Source organism: Zootoca vivipara, chromosome 13 (genome assembly GCF_963506605.1).
Source record: "Zootoca vivipara chromosome 13, rZooViv1.1, whole genome shotgun sequence".
NCBI lineage: Eukaryota > Metazoa > Chordata > Lepidosauria > Squamata > Lacertidae > Zootoca > Zootoca vivipara.
The window spans coordinates 50,274,205-50,293,039 of NC_083288.1; the positions used below are offsets into that span (position 1 = coordinate 50,274,205).

The following is an 18,835-nucleotide window of genomic DNA, read 5'->3' on the forward strand; positions in this document are numbered from 1 at the left end:
AGAAGATGGAGCAAGCTTGTTTTCTGCTGCTCCAGGGGGCAGGACCCAAACCAATGGATTCAAGTGACAAGGAAGGAGATTCTGACTAAACACCAGGAAGAACTTTCTGTTCTGTTTGACAGTGGGGTGGACTTCCTTGGAAGGTGGTGGACTCTCCTTCCTTAGAGGTTTTTAAGCAGAGGTTGGATGGCCATCTGTCAGGGATTCTGTAGCTGTGATTCCTGCATTGCAGGGGGTTGGATTAAATGACTTTATGCTCCCTTCCAACGCTTCAGTTCTATGATTCTTTGAGCCACGAGTCCGGGAAACCTCAATGCAAGCTGGAGCAAAATGGAGTCAAAATCTGTCCACCTGCAGAGAAGCAGGCTCAAGGAAAGGCAAAAGTCTCAACCTGTCCAATCCAAGAGGATTTGGAATCATGAGAGGAAACTTTGGTGCCCCTTATAAGCCCCAATTCCACCCCTGCACACAAACACATTTAAAGCAAATCATATCTCCCCCTGGAACCTCCAAAAGCTGTAGCTAAGGGGGTCATTGTAAAAAAACAAAAACCCAAAAGGTAATAGGCCCAGGATGCTTCTGCCCCACATCAGTAACATGAGCACTGGGGATCATTGCTTAGCCTCCCATCTCTGGTTAGAGATGTCCAGAGCAAGGCTGGCTCTCCTCCATTTGTCTGTGCCCCCCGCAGAGCGGCATGTCTTGTGGCACACAAGCAAAACCTGGAAAACTAGCAGCAGGCGCCACGGCTGAGTTCCCTTGCACACACATCGCAGGCATGTCATCTGTTTCACCTCTGCACCTCGGAGACCTCGGGAATACTCTTCTTTGAATAATATGCCTTAGCCAGCTCTGGGAGGGGGCAGCACCTCTCAGTGGCCAGACTGGAGCCCAATGCCGCTGGACGCTTCCCTCCCAGTGGAGCAGAATCCACCCAAGGCCAGACACCCGCAAGACACCTGTAGCTGCGAGGAGGAAGAGGAAGCAGGGCAAGGCAAGGCAGGTTCCTCCAGCAGCTGGCACCCGCTCCCCCGCTTCAAAATCAAATGACTGCATCAATAGGAGTATAGCATCTAGATCTAGGGAAGTAATAGTACCACTGTATTCTGCTCTGGACAGACCTCACCTGGAGTACTGTGTCCAGTTCTGGGCACCACAGTTCAAGAAGGATACTGACAAGCTGGAACGTGTCCAGAAGAGGGCAACGAAAATGGTCAAAGGCCTGGAAATGATGCCTTATGAGGAACGGCTTAGGGAGCTGGGTATGTTTAGCCTGGAGAAGAGAAGGTTAAGGGGTGATATGATAGCCATGTTCAAATATATGAAAGGATGTCATATGGAGGAGGGAGAAAGATTGTTTTCTGCTGCTCCAGAGAAGTGGACACGGAGCAATGGATTCAAACTTCAAGAAAGAAGTGTTGTGTATTGAGTCAAAGGATTTTATCTCTGTATTATTATTGTCTGTATTTGCATTAGGATAAAGTAACTGCCTTTTGGTTCCAGAGGGTACAGCTACTATTGGTTCATTTAAGCTGCTGTATTTGGATCCTCTGTCTTATTGGTTCCCTCCAAAAGGCAGCACTGTGATTGCCTGATATTGTTCCCTCCAAAATGTATCCCCTTCTAGCTAGTTCCCTGTCCCTATAAATGTAGCCTTCCTGCCCTCACAGTCAGTCTTGTTCACTTTAATAAAGAGCTGTTACTAGAGAACTGTCTCCAGCATGTTTTGTCAAGAGAGCTGAAATCACAAACCCCACGTCACAACAACTGGCGACGAGGATGGGATCCGGAATGCTGAGGAGCGGTTAAACACAACCCTGCCTCAGAGTCCGGATTGCAGCTGAGAACAAGACTCACTGGCCAGCTGAGAAGACGACCCTGCCCGCTAGGACAATGGAGAGTCCAAGGGTATTGGAGCCCTTCCAGCCATCAGAGCCCCACACCTGGGAAGACTACGTCGAACGCTTTGAGTTCTTCGCAGTGGCTCAAGGGATCACCGATGCCAGCAACAGAAGGGCCACATTCCTGAGCTACTGTGGGCCCGAGACCTTCAAGCTAGCCAAGGCATTACTTGCTCCAGCGAAGCTGAGTGAGACATCTCTCCAAGATATTCTTGCCTGCCTAACAAGCCACTTGGCGCCTACTGAGACCAAGATGGCCCGGCGGATGGAGTTCCATAAGAGGCAGCAGCATGCTGGGGAGTCTGTATCCGCATTTCTGGCTGAACTCCGGAAGCTCGCTCAGCACTGCGGCTTCCAAAATCTGGAAGAGACTCTCCTGGATCAGTTTATTGGTGGTCTGAGCAGCAAGAAAGCCAGAAGACGCATCGTGGCTAAAGAAGAGGTTACCCTTGCTTCAGCCTTGAAGGAGGCCACCGCCACGGAGAATTATGAAAGAGAGGAGCTTGATGCCAGTCGCAAGGCCACTAAGCCACAGATAGAAGTTGCGCATGCCATGGACGAGCTAGAGGCTACTCCGAGCCAGAGCCCAGTCCGTGGGGTCGAGTTGGTGCGTCAGGCCTGCACAGTGCACAAAGATCACCGAGGCAGTTGCCCAGGTTGTGGCGGAAACCATGGGCGGAAGAGTTGTCGTTTCAGGGATGCTATGTGCCGGATGTGCGGGAAGACAGGTCACATCGCCAGGGTCTGTAGATCGGCGGCGTCAGGAGCAACAGGAGCACCTAGACTGGAGCATCGCAGACCGCCCACAGCAACTCATTTTCGAAAGGACTGCCACTACATAACGGAGATCAACGGGAGGGCCGTGCAGTTTCCAGCGCAAGGCAAGGCACACGTCAAGGTGAAGATTGAGGGTCAGCAGTGCGACATGGAGGTGGACTCTGGATCTGCATTCACCATCGTGTCGGACCAGACCGCGAAGACATTCTTCCCCAGGGGTAAGTTGCCCCCTCTGGAGCCCTTCCCGGCAACCTTGCAGTCGTACTCAGCAGGCCGCATCCATGTTATGGGAATGTGTGCTGTGAGAGTACAGTTCCGGGACAAACAGGCTGTACTCAAACTGGTGATTGCGAAGGGCAGTCGCCCCAGTCTCCTGGGCACTGACTGGTTCCCCGCCCTGGGACTGAGTATCTCAGGGCTTCATTCAATCCAAACCTGCCCTGAGATGAGCGAGGCATTATGCAAGGAATTTGCTGGTCTCTTTAATGGAAAACTGGGTTGTTATAAAGGGCCCCCAGTTGACTTCGAGTTGGACCCCGGGGTGGCCCCAATCCGACTCAAACCAAGGCGAGTGCCATTTGCACTGCAACCCAAGATCGAGGCAGAGCTGGATAAATTGGTCAAGCAGGGAGTTCTCTCACCCGTGGACTCTGCTAAGTGGGAGACTCCAATCGTCACGCCCCTTAAAGCAAATGGGGAAGTCAGGATATGTGCAGATTACAAATGTACTATCAATAAGGCACTCAGGGGAAACTCATACCCCATTCCAGTCGTATCACATCTGTTGGCTAAACTGGCTGGGGGCAAGGTGTTCGCCAAAATTGACCTGGCACAAGCTTACCAACAGCTGCCAGTAACCCCACAATCAGCGGAAGCACAGACTATTGTCACACATAAAGGGGCGTTCAGAGTTAACAGATTACAGTTCGGAGTTTGTGTGGCCCCAGGGATTTTTCAAGGGCTCATGGAACGCCTGTTAAGGGGTCTGCCGGGGGTCTTGCCATTTTTTGATGACGTTTTGATTGCTGGAAAAGACCCACAGGAACTGGTTGCGCGTGTCCGTGCAGTGTTGCTCAAGTTCAAGGAGGTGGGGTTGCAACTGAAAAAAGAAAAATGCAGTTTTGGGGTGCCAACTGTGGATTTCTTGGGGTTCAAAATTGATGCATCAGGCATCCACCCCACAGATGCTAAGATTAAGGCCATCATCGAGGCACCACGACCACAGAACAAGACGGAGTTGCAGTCATTCCTGGGACTTATTAACTTTTATCATTTATTCTTACCCCAGAAAGCTTCGGTAGCTGAACCATTACATAGACTTTTGCAGAAAAAGAATGTGTGGCGATGGGGGCGGGAGCAGCAGAAGGCTTTTGACTCCTTGCGAGAAATGCTGAGTAGCAGGAGCGTCCTTGCTCATTATGATGAGTCGAAGCCGCTGGTCTTGGCATGTGATGCCTCTCAATACGGCCTGGGGGCTGTGCTGAGTCATAGGGAACCGGATGGGTCGGAAAAGCCCATCTCTTTCTATTCCCGTACGTTGTCACCCACGGAGCGCAACTATGCTCAAATTGATAAAGAGGCACTAGCAATTGTGTCAGGAATCAAAAGGTTCTATGATTATTTGTACGGTCGCCATTTCTCCATTGAAACGGACCACAAACCACTGTTAGGGTTGTTCAACCCAAACAAACAAACACCACAAATTCTCTCCCCCAGAATGTTGCGTTGGTCAATATTCCTGAATGGGTTCCAGTACACCTTGACCCATGTGCCGGGGAAACAGTTGTGCCACGCTGATGCACTGAGTCGATTGCCCCTTCCTGGCGGGAGCAATGAGGATCCTGCTCCGGCGGAGCACATTATGATGCTAGAAACACTTCCGGGGGCTCCTGTAACAGCTACTGATATAGCTGAGAAAACGAGGAAAGATGCTGTTCTCTCCCGTGTGCTCACTTGGGTGGGGAGGGGGTGGCCAGGTGGTCCGTATGAAGAAAAATTCAGGCCTTATGCGACAAGGCAGCACGAATTGTCCATGCATAAGGGTTGTCTCCTATGGGGAGATAGGGTGATCATCCCAGCACCACTGAGAAACAGGGTTCTTGAGACGCTTCACATGGGACACCCGGGAATGGTCAGGATGAAGTCGCTAGCCCGATGTTATGTGTGGTGGCCTGGAATGGACCAGAACATAGAACAATGGGTACGAACATGCACGGCATGCCAAGAGGTGCGGCCAGAAGTGGCCAGAGCACCAGTCCACTGGTGGGAGCAGTCCAGGACTCCCTGGAGCCGGCTGCACATAGATTTTGCTGGGCCATTCCAAGGGAAGGTCTTTTTGGTTATCGTTGATGCATATTCCAAATGGTTAGAAGTGGCGATGGTCCCTAGCATGGCATCAGCTGCCGTAATCAAGGTGTTGAGGCAGCTGTTTGCAACCCATGGGTTACCTGAGACCATTGTATCAGATAATGGGGCAGCTTTTGTATCCCAAGAATTCAGGGCATTCTTGGCTGATAACTTCATAAGAGGGGTCACATCCGCGCCCTTTCACCCATCTTCCAATGGGCAGGCTGAGCGCATGGTAAGAACAGCCAAAGAATCCATTGCGCGCTTAATGGAGGGTAACTGGTCGGCTCGCATTGCGCGAATGTTATTTTTGCAGCATGCGACGCCGTGTACTGCGACGGGCAAGTCGCCAGCTGAGCTGCTCTTAGGTAGAAGACTGGTAACGGTGCTGGATTATGTCCACCCAGATAAAATGCCAAACCGTAATTCAAGAGCAACCCCCCAGGCTGAGACTGACACAACAAGGTATCTCGCCCCTGAAGATCTGGTCTGGGTGAGGAACTATTCACGAGGTCCGCGGTGGGTGGCCGGTGTGATCACCCGGGCTAGTGGACCTGTGTCCTATTATGTGACCTTGGAAAATGGGCAAGTTTGGAAGAGACATATAGATCAGCTGAGGCGCCGGGCGCTCAGCAGGGAGGAGTCAGATAATTCATCCCTGGCTAATGACGCACAGCTGCGAGACCAGAGTGAAGATGGCCCAGAGGTGCAGTCACCAGGGGCTTCCGCAAATGAACCAGGGCCTGCTAGTCCTCAGGATGACGAGGTACAGGTAGGGGACCCTGAGATGTCTGGGACTCCATCTGTTCCTGACGAAACCCCTATAGCAGCCCCTCCACCACAGGTAACACCCAATCCAGAACCTGCAACACCTGTTGTCAGGAGATCAAGTAGAAGTTGTAGGACCCCACAGTACCTGAGGGATTATGTCTGCTGTGCTCACTAGGGGGGGAGGGGTGTTGTGTATTGAGTCAAAGGATTTTATCTCTGTATTATTATTGTCTGTATTTGCATTAGGATAAAGTAACTGCCTTTTGGTTCCAGAGGGTACAGCTACTATTGGTTCATTTAAGCTGCTGTATTTGGATCCTCTGTCTTATTGGTTCCCTCCAAAAGGCAGCACTGTGATTGCCTGATATTGTTCCCTCCAAAATGTATCCCCTTCTAGCTAGTTCCCTGTCCCTATAAATGTAGCCTTCCTGCCCTCACAGTCAGTCTTGTTCACTTTAATAAAGAGCTGTTACTAGAGAACTGTCTCCAGCATGTTTTGTCAAGAGAGCTGAAATCACAAACCCCACGTCACAACAAGAAGATTCCACCTAAACATTAGGAAGAACTTCCTGACAGTAAGAGCTGTTCGGCAGTGGAATTTGCTACCAGGGAGTGTGGTAGAGTCTCCTTCTTTGGAGGTATTTAAGCAGAGGCTTGACAGCCATATGTCAAGATTGCTTTGATGGTGTTTCCTGCTTGGCAGGGGGTTGGACTGGATGGCCCTTGTGGTCTCTTCCAACTCTATGATTCTATGAAACAAATAGATAAAGTCTCGCTGATGCCGAAGCACGTCCCATGTGGACCTCCTCCCATCTCACTGCTCCGTATTTAGATTATGTGCAGTTTAAAATCGGTACTGGAGGCGATGCGTGGTTTTGCCAGCTGGGCTTTTTTACCCCCCCCCCTTTCAAAATCTATAAAAATTATAAACAAGCAAACAGATGAATAAGCAAGCGCGGACAACACGAAGGAGCCCAGGGGAGCTGATAGGACGATTAGCCAAGGGAGAGGCCCAGATTGAAGGGGGGCTTCCTCCTCCTCCTCCTCTGAACCACAATGTTCCTTCAGGAGGGTCTACCTCTGTCCAGCCTCTTCCCTTCCCTCCTCTCTCCCAGCTCCCTTTCATCTCCCCTCCTGCACTCCCTGTTCCATAATCAAACTCCCTGCGCTCTCCGAAGAAGAGCCTCCCGCGGCTCCGGCTTGTGGGGGCCCAGCCACAGCTGTACTTCCCAATTCGGGCAGCATTCAATCGCCTGACAGGGGATGTCATTTCCCTGCCTGTCGTGGCAGATGGGATTGGTGGAGAGGGGCTCTGCGCCCGGTTGCATTAGGCAGACGAGGACCACCGCCAAGATGCAAGAGCTGCTTGGAGCTTTGAAGAGCTGCCGTTGGAAATCCCGATGGGTTACTGTGGAAACACACCGGAGGAATTGGGAGGGGGGGTGTTAAGGGGGCGGGGTGAGTGGGAGACAGAACTCAAGGGATGCGGCTACTGTCCACAATGACCTTTGGGGGGTTCTAATGCCACAGGGCAAGGTCCAGAAATAGAAGAGTTCTTTGGGGGGGGGACACTCTGGTCTCCTAGCTCAGCTTATACAAGGTGCAACATATTTTTATTTAATAGACTCAAACGCATGGCTCGGAAGGATGCTAATGAGTAGGAAATCACAAGGGTTTGCCTGGCTAGCGCTACACCAAGGCAGCCGGCCTGATCCAGATAAAGAGAACAGTGCAAGCAAAGAGGCGCTGGGCTCCTACTAGATCAGGAACTGAGAGGATGCACACCCAAAGGCACACACTTCCCATCCACAAACCCTGGTCTAGCGCAGCTGGTCACACGCAGATTCAGCCATTTTTATGCCAGGACGAAATCACAGCACTGGACTTTTGCAAAATAAGGAACCATTGGGATTGTTTGCAAATGGCAGCGCGCAACGCTGGAGGGGAGGGTGGGAGAAAGAGGATGGAGGGCAGGTGTAGAGCTCAAGGACCTTCCTCCAAGGTTGGCAGAAGGTAGATCAGCAAATGGTTGGTTCCTCCTCTACACCTTGGCAGAGAGGAGAGAAGCCAGGTTGAGAGGACAAAGGCAGGTGGGAAGGTGGGCATTCTCAACTCTAAAGTTCCCAAAACGTTGCAGCTGCCCCCCCCCACCTGCATGTTACCCTTCTTACGAGGAGGCCTGTGTGTATTCTGTAATACTTGGGATCACACCGCAAAAACGAAGAAGGAAAAAGGATAGACGTGAAACGCTGCAATCTGAGCAATCAGCTTCCTTTCTTTCAGCAAAGGTACGTTTGAAAGAGTGAGAAATCTCGCAAGCCAACTGGGGCTGAGGGGAACTTCTTGTGGTTGCGAGAGCAGGGCGCGGGGAGCTCATTTGACAGTCTGATGAGCTCCTCCCCAGAGCTAGCAAAGCCCTTCAAAATAACAAGCCACCGTAGGCAACTGCATTATTTACATTGCAGTTTTGCGATGCCTCTGAGGAGCAGCGAGTGCACACAGCTGTCCCCGAGGAGGGAGCCCACACACAACACTTAAAAGATCCGGCTCCAGCGGCAAAAAGCCTCGTCACGGGCGCCAAATGTTCCTGAGGTGGCAGATCAAAGGGGCACTCAGTCTACTCAGCAGTGGCTGAGGATCTGGGACCAGTACACCTGAAGGGGAAACAACTTTTTTGTGGAAATACCAGGAGGCTCCTCGGGGATGAGCGGCTCTGGGGGTGCTTCGATCTGCTGCTGCACTGGCGCAGGGACTGCACGGCTGCTGGCCTTCTTCCCTTTCTTTTCGCCAGGTGTGCCACGCCGCTTGGCACTCATCTTTCACCACGGGATCCTGCAAAAAGTCATAAACACCGTGAAGAAAGGCAAGGCACACAGCCAGAAAGAATGGCTATTTGGCTAGAGTCATCCCCGTTGTTCTTTGCCCCCTCCCCTCTCTCTTTCTTTACCGCTTCCTCTGCCCTCCTTTAATGTGGCCCCCAGTGTGTCTCAGGGGCCAGGACCTGGGTTCAAGTCCCTACTCAGTCATGAAGCTCAGAGGGCAACCCTGAATATCTCTCTCTCTCAGCCTAAACCAGGCTTCCTCAACCTTGGCCCTCCAGATGTTTTTGGCCTACAACTCCCATGATCCCGAGCTAGCAGGACCAGTGGTCAGGGATGGTGGGAATTGTAATCTCAAAACATCTGGAGGGCTGAGGTTGAGGAAGCCTGCCCTAAACTATCTCACAGGTTTGCTATGGGGGTAAAATGAGGTGTGTTGTTGTTGTTTAGTCGTTTAGTCGTGTCCGACTCTTCGTGACCCCATGGACCATAGCACGCCAGGCACTCCTGTCTTCCACTGCCTCCCGCAGTTTGGTCAAACTCATGTTTGTAGCTTCGAGAACACTGTCCAACCATCTCGTCCTCTGTCCACTCCTTGGGCAGGAGAAATAAAGTGCAATAAAAAATAATATGCCCCTCCGTGAGTCCAGCAGTCAGATCAACCTGTTCCCGTTCACAAATCTTGATGAGCAGCACTGCTATTTCTCCTAATCTTCGCCTTCCCCATTATATCCCTTGTCCATCACTACAGCCTCATGTCACCTGCCCAACCAAATCACCCTAAACACATTTCCATGCCCAGCCAGTCAGTTTCCACCTACCAACTTTCAACCCACACAACATTCCCCCACCCAACATCATCAATTCTCTCCATCATTGCACTCAACTACCGGTAGTTGCCTCTCTTCCACCTCACCATAGCTGCCAAGTTTTCCCTTTTCTCGCGAGGAAGCCTATTCAGCATAATGGAAAATCCCTGAAAAAAAGGGATAACTTGGCAGCTATGCACCTCACCTGATGACCTTAAGCCCCCTGGGCATGTCTTTCATCAACCCACACATGTGAATGTGATCAGCATCCATCCCCTTGACAATCCTCCAGCCAGCACCCAACACTAATTGCCACCAATCCCCCTTTATTTTCTTGCAGTTATGTTATGCTGTTGTTATTAATTACCTGCCTTTCACTCTAATGTCCCAGGGCGAGTTACGACATCAAAACACAACATTAAAAAGCAGCTTAAAACAACTTACAATCACAAAAATAAGGTGGGTCCGCCATTTGAAGGGCAGCATACAAATTTAATAAATAAATAAAAGGGGTATCGAATGAATGAATTTATTATTTCGGTCACAGACCAGTTCCAGCTCACATCAGGGAAGTCATGAAACCCAATGTTGTTGTTGTTTAGTCGTTTAGTCGTGTCCGACTCTTCGTGACCCCATGGACCATAGCACACCAGGCACTCCTGTCCTCCACTGCCTCCCGCAGTTTGGTCAAACTCATGTTCGTAGCTTCGAGAACACTGTCCAACCATCTCGTCCTCTGTCATCCTCTTCTCCTAGTGCCCTCCATCTTTCCCAACATCAAGGTCTTTTCCAAGGATTCTTCTCTTCTCATGAGGTGGCCAAAGTATTGGAGCCTCAGCTTCACGATCTGTCCTTCCAGTGAGCAATCAGGGCTGATTTCCTTAAGAATGGATAGGTTTGATCTTCTTGCAGTCCATGGGACTCTCAAGAGTTTCCTCCAGCACCATAATTCAAAAGCATCAATTCTTCGGCGATCAGCCTTCTTGATGGTCCAGCTCTCACTTCCATACATCACTACTGGGAAAACCATAGCTTTAACTATACGGACCTTTGTAGGCAAGGTGATATCTCTGCTTTTTAAGATGCTGTCTAGGTTTGTCATTGCTTTTCTCCCAAAAAGCAGGCGTCTTTTAATTTCGTGACTGCTGTCACCATCTGCAGTGATCAAGGAGCCCAAGAAAGTAAAATCTCTCACTGCCTCCATTTCTTCCCCTTCTATTTGCCAGGAGGTGATGGGACCAGTGGCCATGATCTTGGTTTTTTTGATGTTGAGTTTCAGACCATATTTTGCGCTCTCCTCTTTCACCCTCATTAAAAGGTTCTTTAATTCCTCCTCACTTTCTGCCATCAAGGTTGTGTCATCTGCATATCTGAGGTTGTTGAGATTTCTTCCGGCAATCTTAATTCCGGCTTGGGATTCATCTAGTCCAGCCTTTTGCATGATGAATTCTGCATATAAGTTAAATAAGCAGGGAGACAATATACAACCTTGTCGTACTCCTTTTCCAATTTTGAACCAATCAGTTGTTCCATATCCAGTTCTAACTGTAGCTTCTTGTCCCACATAGATTTCTCAGGAGACAGATGAGGTGATCAGGCGCTCCCATTTCTTTAAGAACTTGCCATAGTTTGCTGTGGTCGACACAGTCAAAGGCTTTTGCATAGTCAATGAAGCAGAAGTAGACGTTTTTCTGGAACTCTCTAGCTTTCTCCATAATCCAGCGCATGTTTGCTATTTGGTCTCTGGTTCCTCTGCCCCTTCGAAATCCAGCTTGCACTTCTGGGAGTTCTCGGTCCACATACTGCCTAAGCCTGCCTTGTAGAATTTTAAGCATAACCTTGCTAGCGTGTGAAATGAGCGCAATTGTGCGGTAGTTGGAGCATTCTTTGGCACTGCCCTTCTTTGGAATTGGGATGTAGACTGATCTTCTCCAATCCTCTGGCCATTGCTGAGTTTTCCAAACTTGCTGGCATATTGGGTGTAGCACCTTAACAGCATCATCTTTTAAAATTTTAAATAGTTCAGCTGGAATATCATCACTTCCACAATAGGGATACATTTAAATTTGCAGTTCGGTATAACAGGGACAGTACAGATATAGCAGCAATTAAAATATATAAATTACTGTAGATCTTACTCACTAAAATACAACCTGAAGTTATCATTTAAAACCTTAATCATGATGATACCGCAGCTTGTTTCCTAAGTTTTATGGCAATCGTGCAGAATTTGGCCACCTTTAACATGATCTCTGGATCTTGTCCTCAGCATTTGCCAGGAGATAGATAGATATATCATCACTCTCCTCCAAGCTTGGAGCAGCAGACAATGCTTCTTGCCCTCTGTCCCCCCATTTTATCAACACAACAATCCTGGAAGGTAGACTGAGAAATGGCAGTAGCCTAGGGAGGGTTGATTCCCCTAATTTTTAATTGATTTTATCTGGTTGTGTTTTATATTGTTAAGATCTTTTTTTCTATAAAGTGACTAAGAAATGTAATAAAAATAACAATAGAGAAAGTCATGTTATAAGAATTCTACAGTCTCAAATATAGAATAAATGTTCATAAATGTACAAGGCAAACACACATACAGCGGAACCTCGGGTTACAGTGGGGAACCGTTCCGGAGGCCCTGCCACTACCCGAAAACGACACAGCCCAAAGCGTTGAGTCTGCGCACACACGCAGCACGATTTAATACTTCTGCGCATGCGTGAACGGCACGAACTCAGAAGTAACCCATTCCAGTACTTCTGGATTTGCGCCGGTCGCAAGCCGAGGGTGACATAAGCTAGAGGCAACTTCACCCAAGGCTCCACTGTACATAAGTATATAAACCACATGTCTGAAATACGGTAGTAGAAGAGAGCAATCCCGCAGCCATTTTGACCTTCCCAAATTGACCTCAACTATTTCTCTGCAAGGAGGAAGGAAATGGGGAAAGCTTTCCCATGGTTTTTGGACTGTAGGGGCTTACACCTCCCTGTAAATACAGTCTGGCAGGTATCTGTTAAGCTGAGCAAACTATCAAGATGTGTAAGAGATTCAGGAACTAAAAGTATTTACTATCTCAAAGGAATGGCCAGGCAATCAAGTAAGGCATGATCAGGTATCCTGGCAGACAGGAGAGATGCAACCCTCTCAAATTTCTGCTGAAGACTGCCTCCTTCTGTGATGTAGGTATGATGTTTTTTGGGGGTGGTCTTGGGGTACAGTATGGGCAACTTCAAAAGTCTTTATAGCAGCTTGCACACCATTGATCTCTCTTGCCTCCTTGCAACTCTATTGCAACAGAAAAATAAAGATCTGCCTTGCTTTCTATGGATCTTGCCTCCATCCATTCCTCTCTGACCGATCATGGACTTAGGGGACTCAGAGTCCCTTGGCGAGTTGGGCAGCAAAAGCCAAACCCAGTTTTTTTCCATAAGTCATAACCTGAGTCAGGATTCGAACCTGAGTCTTCCTGAGCCCAAGTGCAGCACCTTAACCACACTGGAACCCAATTGTCCCTTTCCAGCCACCGTCCCCTATTTCCCCCTTGCCCCCCCCACCAACCAGCCCCCACCCCTGCCCCATTTCCACATTGCGTCCGTCTCTCCCCCCCACCCATTCCTCCACAATACCCACCTTTCCCAGCTCCCAACTTGGCACCTGTTCCCCCCTTACAACTCCAAACGCTCTTGGTCCTTTCCCAGACTCCGCCCACCCACCAACGTTTCCCCGGGCAACGGATCAACGGGAAAGATTAGGGGAGGAGCGCGAGCTCCGCGAGGCTACCAATGGGGCGGCGAGGGAGGGGCTCGCGGCCTAAAAGGCTGCCTCAAGCAACCGTTGCAGCGAGAGAGCCAAGGGCGGGCGAGGAGGCGCGCGCTTGCCTCGTAATTTATAACCGGAGGGAGGCGGGGCTTGCTAAGCGAGGCGGGGCTGTAAGCGCAGTGAGTGACAGGAGGAGGAGGAGCGAAAAAGAGCGTTCCTGCCTTGCGCGTGTCAGCTGGGAATGGGGAGGAGCCCGGCGGATGGCCGGAGGGGCGGGGCGGTGGAACCGCGCGACGATGTCAATCACTACACAGGCTCGAGGGCACGAAAAGTAAGCGTTGTGGAGGGAAAAAGCTTGTCAATCACGTTCAGAAGCGTCACCTAATTGGATAAAGTTTGAGCCCGGGGCGGGGGCAATGTGATAAGGCCCCCTTTTTAAAAAAGCGTTGGACGATGTGAGAGACGTTTGTCCCTCATACATCGAGATACCAGCCCACTCAGAAGAATATGCCTGAGGGAACTAATTCTTCCCTCATCGTTTATTTATCCCACGTTGGGTGGGTGGCGGGAAAGGAAAGGCTTCCACAGTGTCTTGCAAGTGTCTGTGACAAAATAAAACTGCCAACTGTCAGAGTAATAGCTAATAAATAAATAAATAAATAATCCAGCAGCTACTGTCCTGTCTTAGCCACACTCCCAGCATGCATTGCGTTGGATCCTCCATAGTGTTGTATCGGCTTTTGCCAGAGCTGGAAGGCGACATGTCAACCTGAGGAAAAAGTGATTTTTACATCGTGTGTAGCGAGAAGGAAGCTGTCCTCAAATGAATATGCAGTGCTCTGGCCGCCCATAGTCCTTAATAGTGCCCTTTCCTTCCCATTGGGCAAAGCGAGGTGGCAGGACTCAGTTCAAAGGCAACAGCGCATTGTTGGTTAGCTAACTCGTATTTTGACCACGGCAAAGGCCATTCGGATCACCTGAATGAGACGCCAGGAATTTTGGCAGCAGCTCAATTGAGTGCAACCCCTGCTGCGGTTTTTTGGCATCTGATCAACATGCTCAAAATCTGAACGCTCAGGAACAGGACCCTTTCACTATGTGTGCTGCGCGGGCAAGACGGAATATGCTCAGTACCAAATGCAAAAATACTGGTACAAAGATAAGGAGGCCTGTTTTCAACCATGAGAAAATGCCCACAGGGATCAAGATGCCAGCCATTGTAACATCAAAATGGATTCAACATGAAAATGAACAGGATGGATGTGTGTGGAGGTGACTCACATTGAGTCAATGAACCACTAAGCAAATTTTAATATTCATCATTATCTCGTTTCATATTTAATACGTATGTCATTACCTAATCTAATACGCATGCGCAATAAGCGTTGCTAACTAAACTTTGATTCTTACCGTGATCTGTTCATAGCTGCCAAGTTTTCCCTTTTCTCGCAAGGAAGCCTATTCAGCATAAGGGAAAATCCCTTTAAAAAAGGGATAACTTGGCAGCTATGGATCTGTTACATATTGTTAGTTTGCATGTATGGGAACCTGTGTTACGTGTGGATGTAACAATTTATGTTCTAGTTTATGAATTGCTTCTTTGCGATTGACGTATTTGCTGACCTTCTATCCCACTAGGGACGGCTTCCATAGCTGCCAAGTTTTCCCTTTTCTCGCGAGGAAGCCTATTCAGCATAAGGGAAAATCCCTTTAAAAAAGGGATAACTTGGCAGCTATGCGCTTCTTGCTGAATCATCAGTTTCTTTAAAGCAACAGGTTACCATAATTCGCTAATATAAGCATATTCCAGGATTCATAGGGAATTACATTATTACCTTAATTGGGGCCCTTTGGGCCCCTGCTACAGTAACATCAAAATGGATTCAACATGAAAATGAACAAGATGGATGTGTGTGGAGGTGACTCACATTGAGTCAATGAACCACTAAGCAGAATATATATTTCATGCCCACAGATTTCCAATTGAGACTAATATGAAAGAATCAATAATCACAATATTGCAGGATCACGATGCATGAGCAATAATATCCCCCCTCCCTCCACATTATTGTGGCCAACCATGGGTGTACCTTTGCTTAGTGAAGGAATCCTCAACATATCCCTCCAGATATCGCTGGAGTCAAGCCTCCATTGTCCCTGAGCATTGGCCATGATGGCAGCTGAGGATGAGGGGAGTTGGAGTCCAGCAATATTTGAAGGGCGCTACATCAAACATGAAACTCACATACACAACCAAAGGATCATCTTTGAGGAAGGCTGCCAGTTGTAGATGCTGGACTCTTGGCTAGCACCATTACCGTCAAGATTGCTAACATTGTTGGCCGATATTCTACTTGAAAGTTCTCAGGGTAGCGCACAAAGCCAAGCACAAATAGCAATCTGACATTTTAACAAGACCACAATACAATAAAAGGCGTAAAGTCGATAAAAATGCTATAAAACAGCTGGGCAAGATTGCAGCAGGACTGAAAGCAGCAATTCTTCCAAGCTACAAACTCGCAGCCACTTACACTTACACTCATCTAGAGTGGCCACTTACGCACGGCCCAAAAGAGGAAATACATCACTGAAAAAAAGAGGACAGAAGAGGATACAGATTTGCAGATATGCTAATTGCTGTTTCTAGAATATGCAAATTTAGAAATAATCACTATAATTTAAATACAGATGCATCTCGCGGTAATAGGGAAGACGGTGACCAGGTGAGCTGTGCGCTTGCTTAGTCTGTCGTGAGCCGTGTTATGCAAAGTGGCATCACATAGCCTGGTCATGGATGGGAGGCAATCAACACTAATGAGCAATTAGATTTGCACTTTGTCTAAACTCTGAAGCCACACAAGGGATCCAACTTGAGGAATGGTAGCTAGAGGCGGAAGCCATGTGAATCTGAGGCCTCGTTCGCACTTCCTTTTGCGCTGCACTTTCCAGACATGGGTCTGCACTTTAAAGCTCCGTGTCTGAGCAGTTTCTTTTTTTCGCCCCAGCCGAAATTAGAGCAAATGGTAATCAGGTATTCCACCAGGAAGACGTGGGTTTTCCCAAGGAAAGTGCTGGGACGGAAAAGAAACTGCTCAGACACAGAGCTTTAAAGCGCAAACTAGTGCCTGCAAAGTGCAGCGCAAAAGGGAGTCTGGTGTGCCTGAGAGATAAGGAGACTGAGAGAGGCAGAACAGTTTGGGATTTGGACTACAGCGGAGTTGCAGGGTTCATCTGGACTTAAACCTGCTCTTTAGCACTGAAAGAGAGCATGCCCACACTTTGCCTTTCCTCAATTTAGAGCTAAAGAGCATGTTTTCCTTGGAAAAGGAATTGAGCAAGGGTGAAACGGCTCGGTGTCGTGGTTTCTAGGCACAAGACAGGCGTAAGAGTGGATGAGCCCAGAGCAAATGTCCGTTGGATTTCCCACCGATTGGAATTTGCTCCGATTCAGTGCAAAACAGCGGGTTTATCAGACCCGTGTTTTCTAGGCACAGGACAAGCAGAATTGTGTTTAGAGAAAAGGTAAAAGTGTGTATCTGAAGAATTGCGCATGCACACAAAAGCTTATAACAAGAACAAACTTAGTTGGTCTCTAAGGTGCTACTGGACAATTTTTTAAAAAAAAATTATATATATTTTGACTGCATCAGACCAACACAGCTACCTACCTGATGACAGAATGGTGATTGGCATGGAGAAAGTAGATAGAAGTTTTCCGCCCTCTCTTGTAACACTAGAACTCATAGTCATGTGATGAAGCTGAATGTTGGAAGATTCAGGACAGATGAAATAAAGTCCTTCTTCACACAGTGCATAGTCAAAATGTGGAACTTGCTCCTGCAGGAGGCAGTGATGGCCACGCCATTGCATGGTGCACTAAACACCTCACTGTTTAGAGGAAACCCCAAAACACAGGAATTAAGCCTATGCATACCACAACCTTCCCGACCTCATTTTCTCCACCTGGTTTTGTATTATGGCTGGTTACCTGTGTGAGAAAATGCTCCATATAGCCCACCCCTGAGGCCTCCCCGCCGCCACCCCCCACCTCCAGCTTTCTTGAAATTGGCACTTCTGCTCACTGATGAGACTGCATTTCCCTTCCCTTCCCCATGGTCCCCTTTGTTGCCAACTCACGTCCATCAAAGGCGCGCCACCGCCTGAGCAGCTTGTGGTGGCAACCAGAAGATAGGCACTTAATAACAGGGCTCGCTGGGAGCCTGCTGATAATCCAAGACCAGTGGCAGCTCCCGGGCCGATAAGACCTTGCAAAACATCCAGCTAATCTACCTTCCTGGCAGCGGACTGAGGATGCTATGCTACCTTGGGAGTCACGGGTGATGCTAATAATGAGACTCCAAATGGATTCTCCTTCTCCCAGGCAGAGGTGGAGGGGGGGGCGGAGGTGGAGAGCAACAGAGGAGGCCTCACACACACTTGCAAGGCTGAGCCCCTTCACCCCAAAACACCTGAAGGCAGTCTTCGTCCCCAAGGCCCCCTGGATACAATCCTTCCTCCACCACCCCTTCAACACTTGGGGATTTCTGAAGCAAGACTCACTCAAAATAAGCCTACTGTGAATGCTGCAAGAATCTTGTTTTTCTTTTTTTCCCAGTAAGTCAAAAAAGCCACGTCACCTAGGGCTTGCCGATAATCATCAGAAGGTCGGCATTTGAATCCCCGCGACGGGGTGAGCTCCCGTTGTTCGGTGCTCCTGCCAACCTACCAGTTCGAAAGCACGTCAAAGTGCAAGTAGATAAATAGGTACCGCTCCAGCGGGAAGGTAAACGGCATTTCCGTGTGCTGCTCTGGTTCGCCAGAAGCAGCTTTGTCATGCTGGCCACATGACCTGGAAGCTGTATGCCGGCTCCCTCGGCCAATAACGCGAGATGAGCGCCGCAACCCCAGAGTCGGTCACGACTGGACCTAATGGTCAGGGGACCCTTTACCTTACCTCCTGAGCTCAGCCCTGGGAGAGAACACCTCTTTGCAGGCCCAAATCATTCTTCTCAACAGTCCAAGCATTGCAATTTCTCAAGGGCCAAAATCACCATTGCTCAGGATCCCCTGGGAGCAGAAATCTTCCTCCTGTCACACAGCAGCTTTTTATTTATTTATTTTGTAAATCACTGCCCAAATATTTCTGACAAAGGCATTATCATTTTAAAGAGGGAGAGCTACAGGAGGGGGGGGGGCGACAGGGATGGAGGGAACCAGAGCAATTAGGAAGGGCAACATCTGGAAAGGAAGCAAGGGCATAAAAGGGAAGGCAAAGGTTGCATGGCCCTGGTGGCATCCTTCTATGAGAGAGGGCCCAGGGTCAGGGGGTCAGATTTCAGGGGCCAGAGCAGCGGCAAGAAAAGAAAAAAACCAGGCCCATGGAGCAGGGGGAAGACCCCTCAGCTTGGGGGGGGGGCAGTTGGGATTCCTGTGCCGAGGCTGAATCTGAGCCACGGTTTCCGTGGGTCGTTTCAACAAGAAGGACAACACCAAGCAAGAAGTCTGAAGCTGTGGCTCTCAAGATGCACAGACCAAGCTTAACCCCAGCAGAATCATAGAATCATAGAGTTGGAAGGGACCATGAGGGTCATCTAGTCCAACCCCTGTAAGGCAGGAATCTTTTGCCCAACGTGGGGCTTGAACCCACAACCCT

The 18,835-nt window shown here is 49.1% G+C and overlaps 1 protein-coding gene across 3 annotated transcripts in view; it reads right to left on the reverse strand.

The window, feature by feature from the left end:
* The window catches only part of DNAH2 (dynein axonemal heavy chain 2), a 149,025-nt gene extending 135,902 nt beyond the window's left edge, over positions 1–13,123 (reverse strand). For all 3 annotated transcript variants that reach the window (XM_060281903.1, XM_060281902.1, XM_035134845.2), the window contains exons 1-2: positions 13,054–13,123; positions 8,482–8,627 (exon numbers count right to left, since the gene is read on the reverse strand). In XM_060281903.1, the coding sequence (XP_060137886.1) occupies positions 8,482–8,611 (130 nt within the window). In that variant the 5' untranslated portion in view covers positions 8,612–8,627; positions 13,054–13,123. The remainder of the gene's footprint in view (positions 1–8,481; positions 8,628–13,053) is intronic.
* Positions 13,124–18,835: the final 5,712 nt, after the last annotated feature.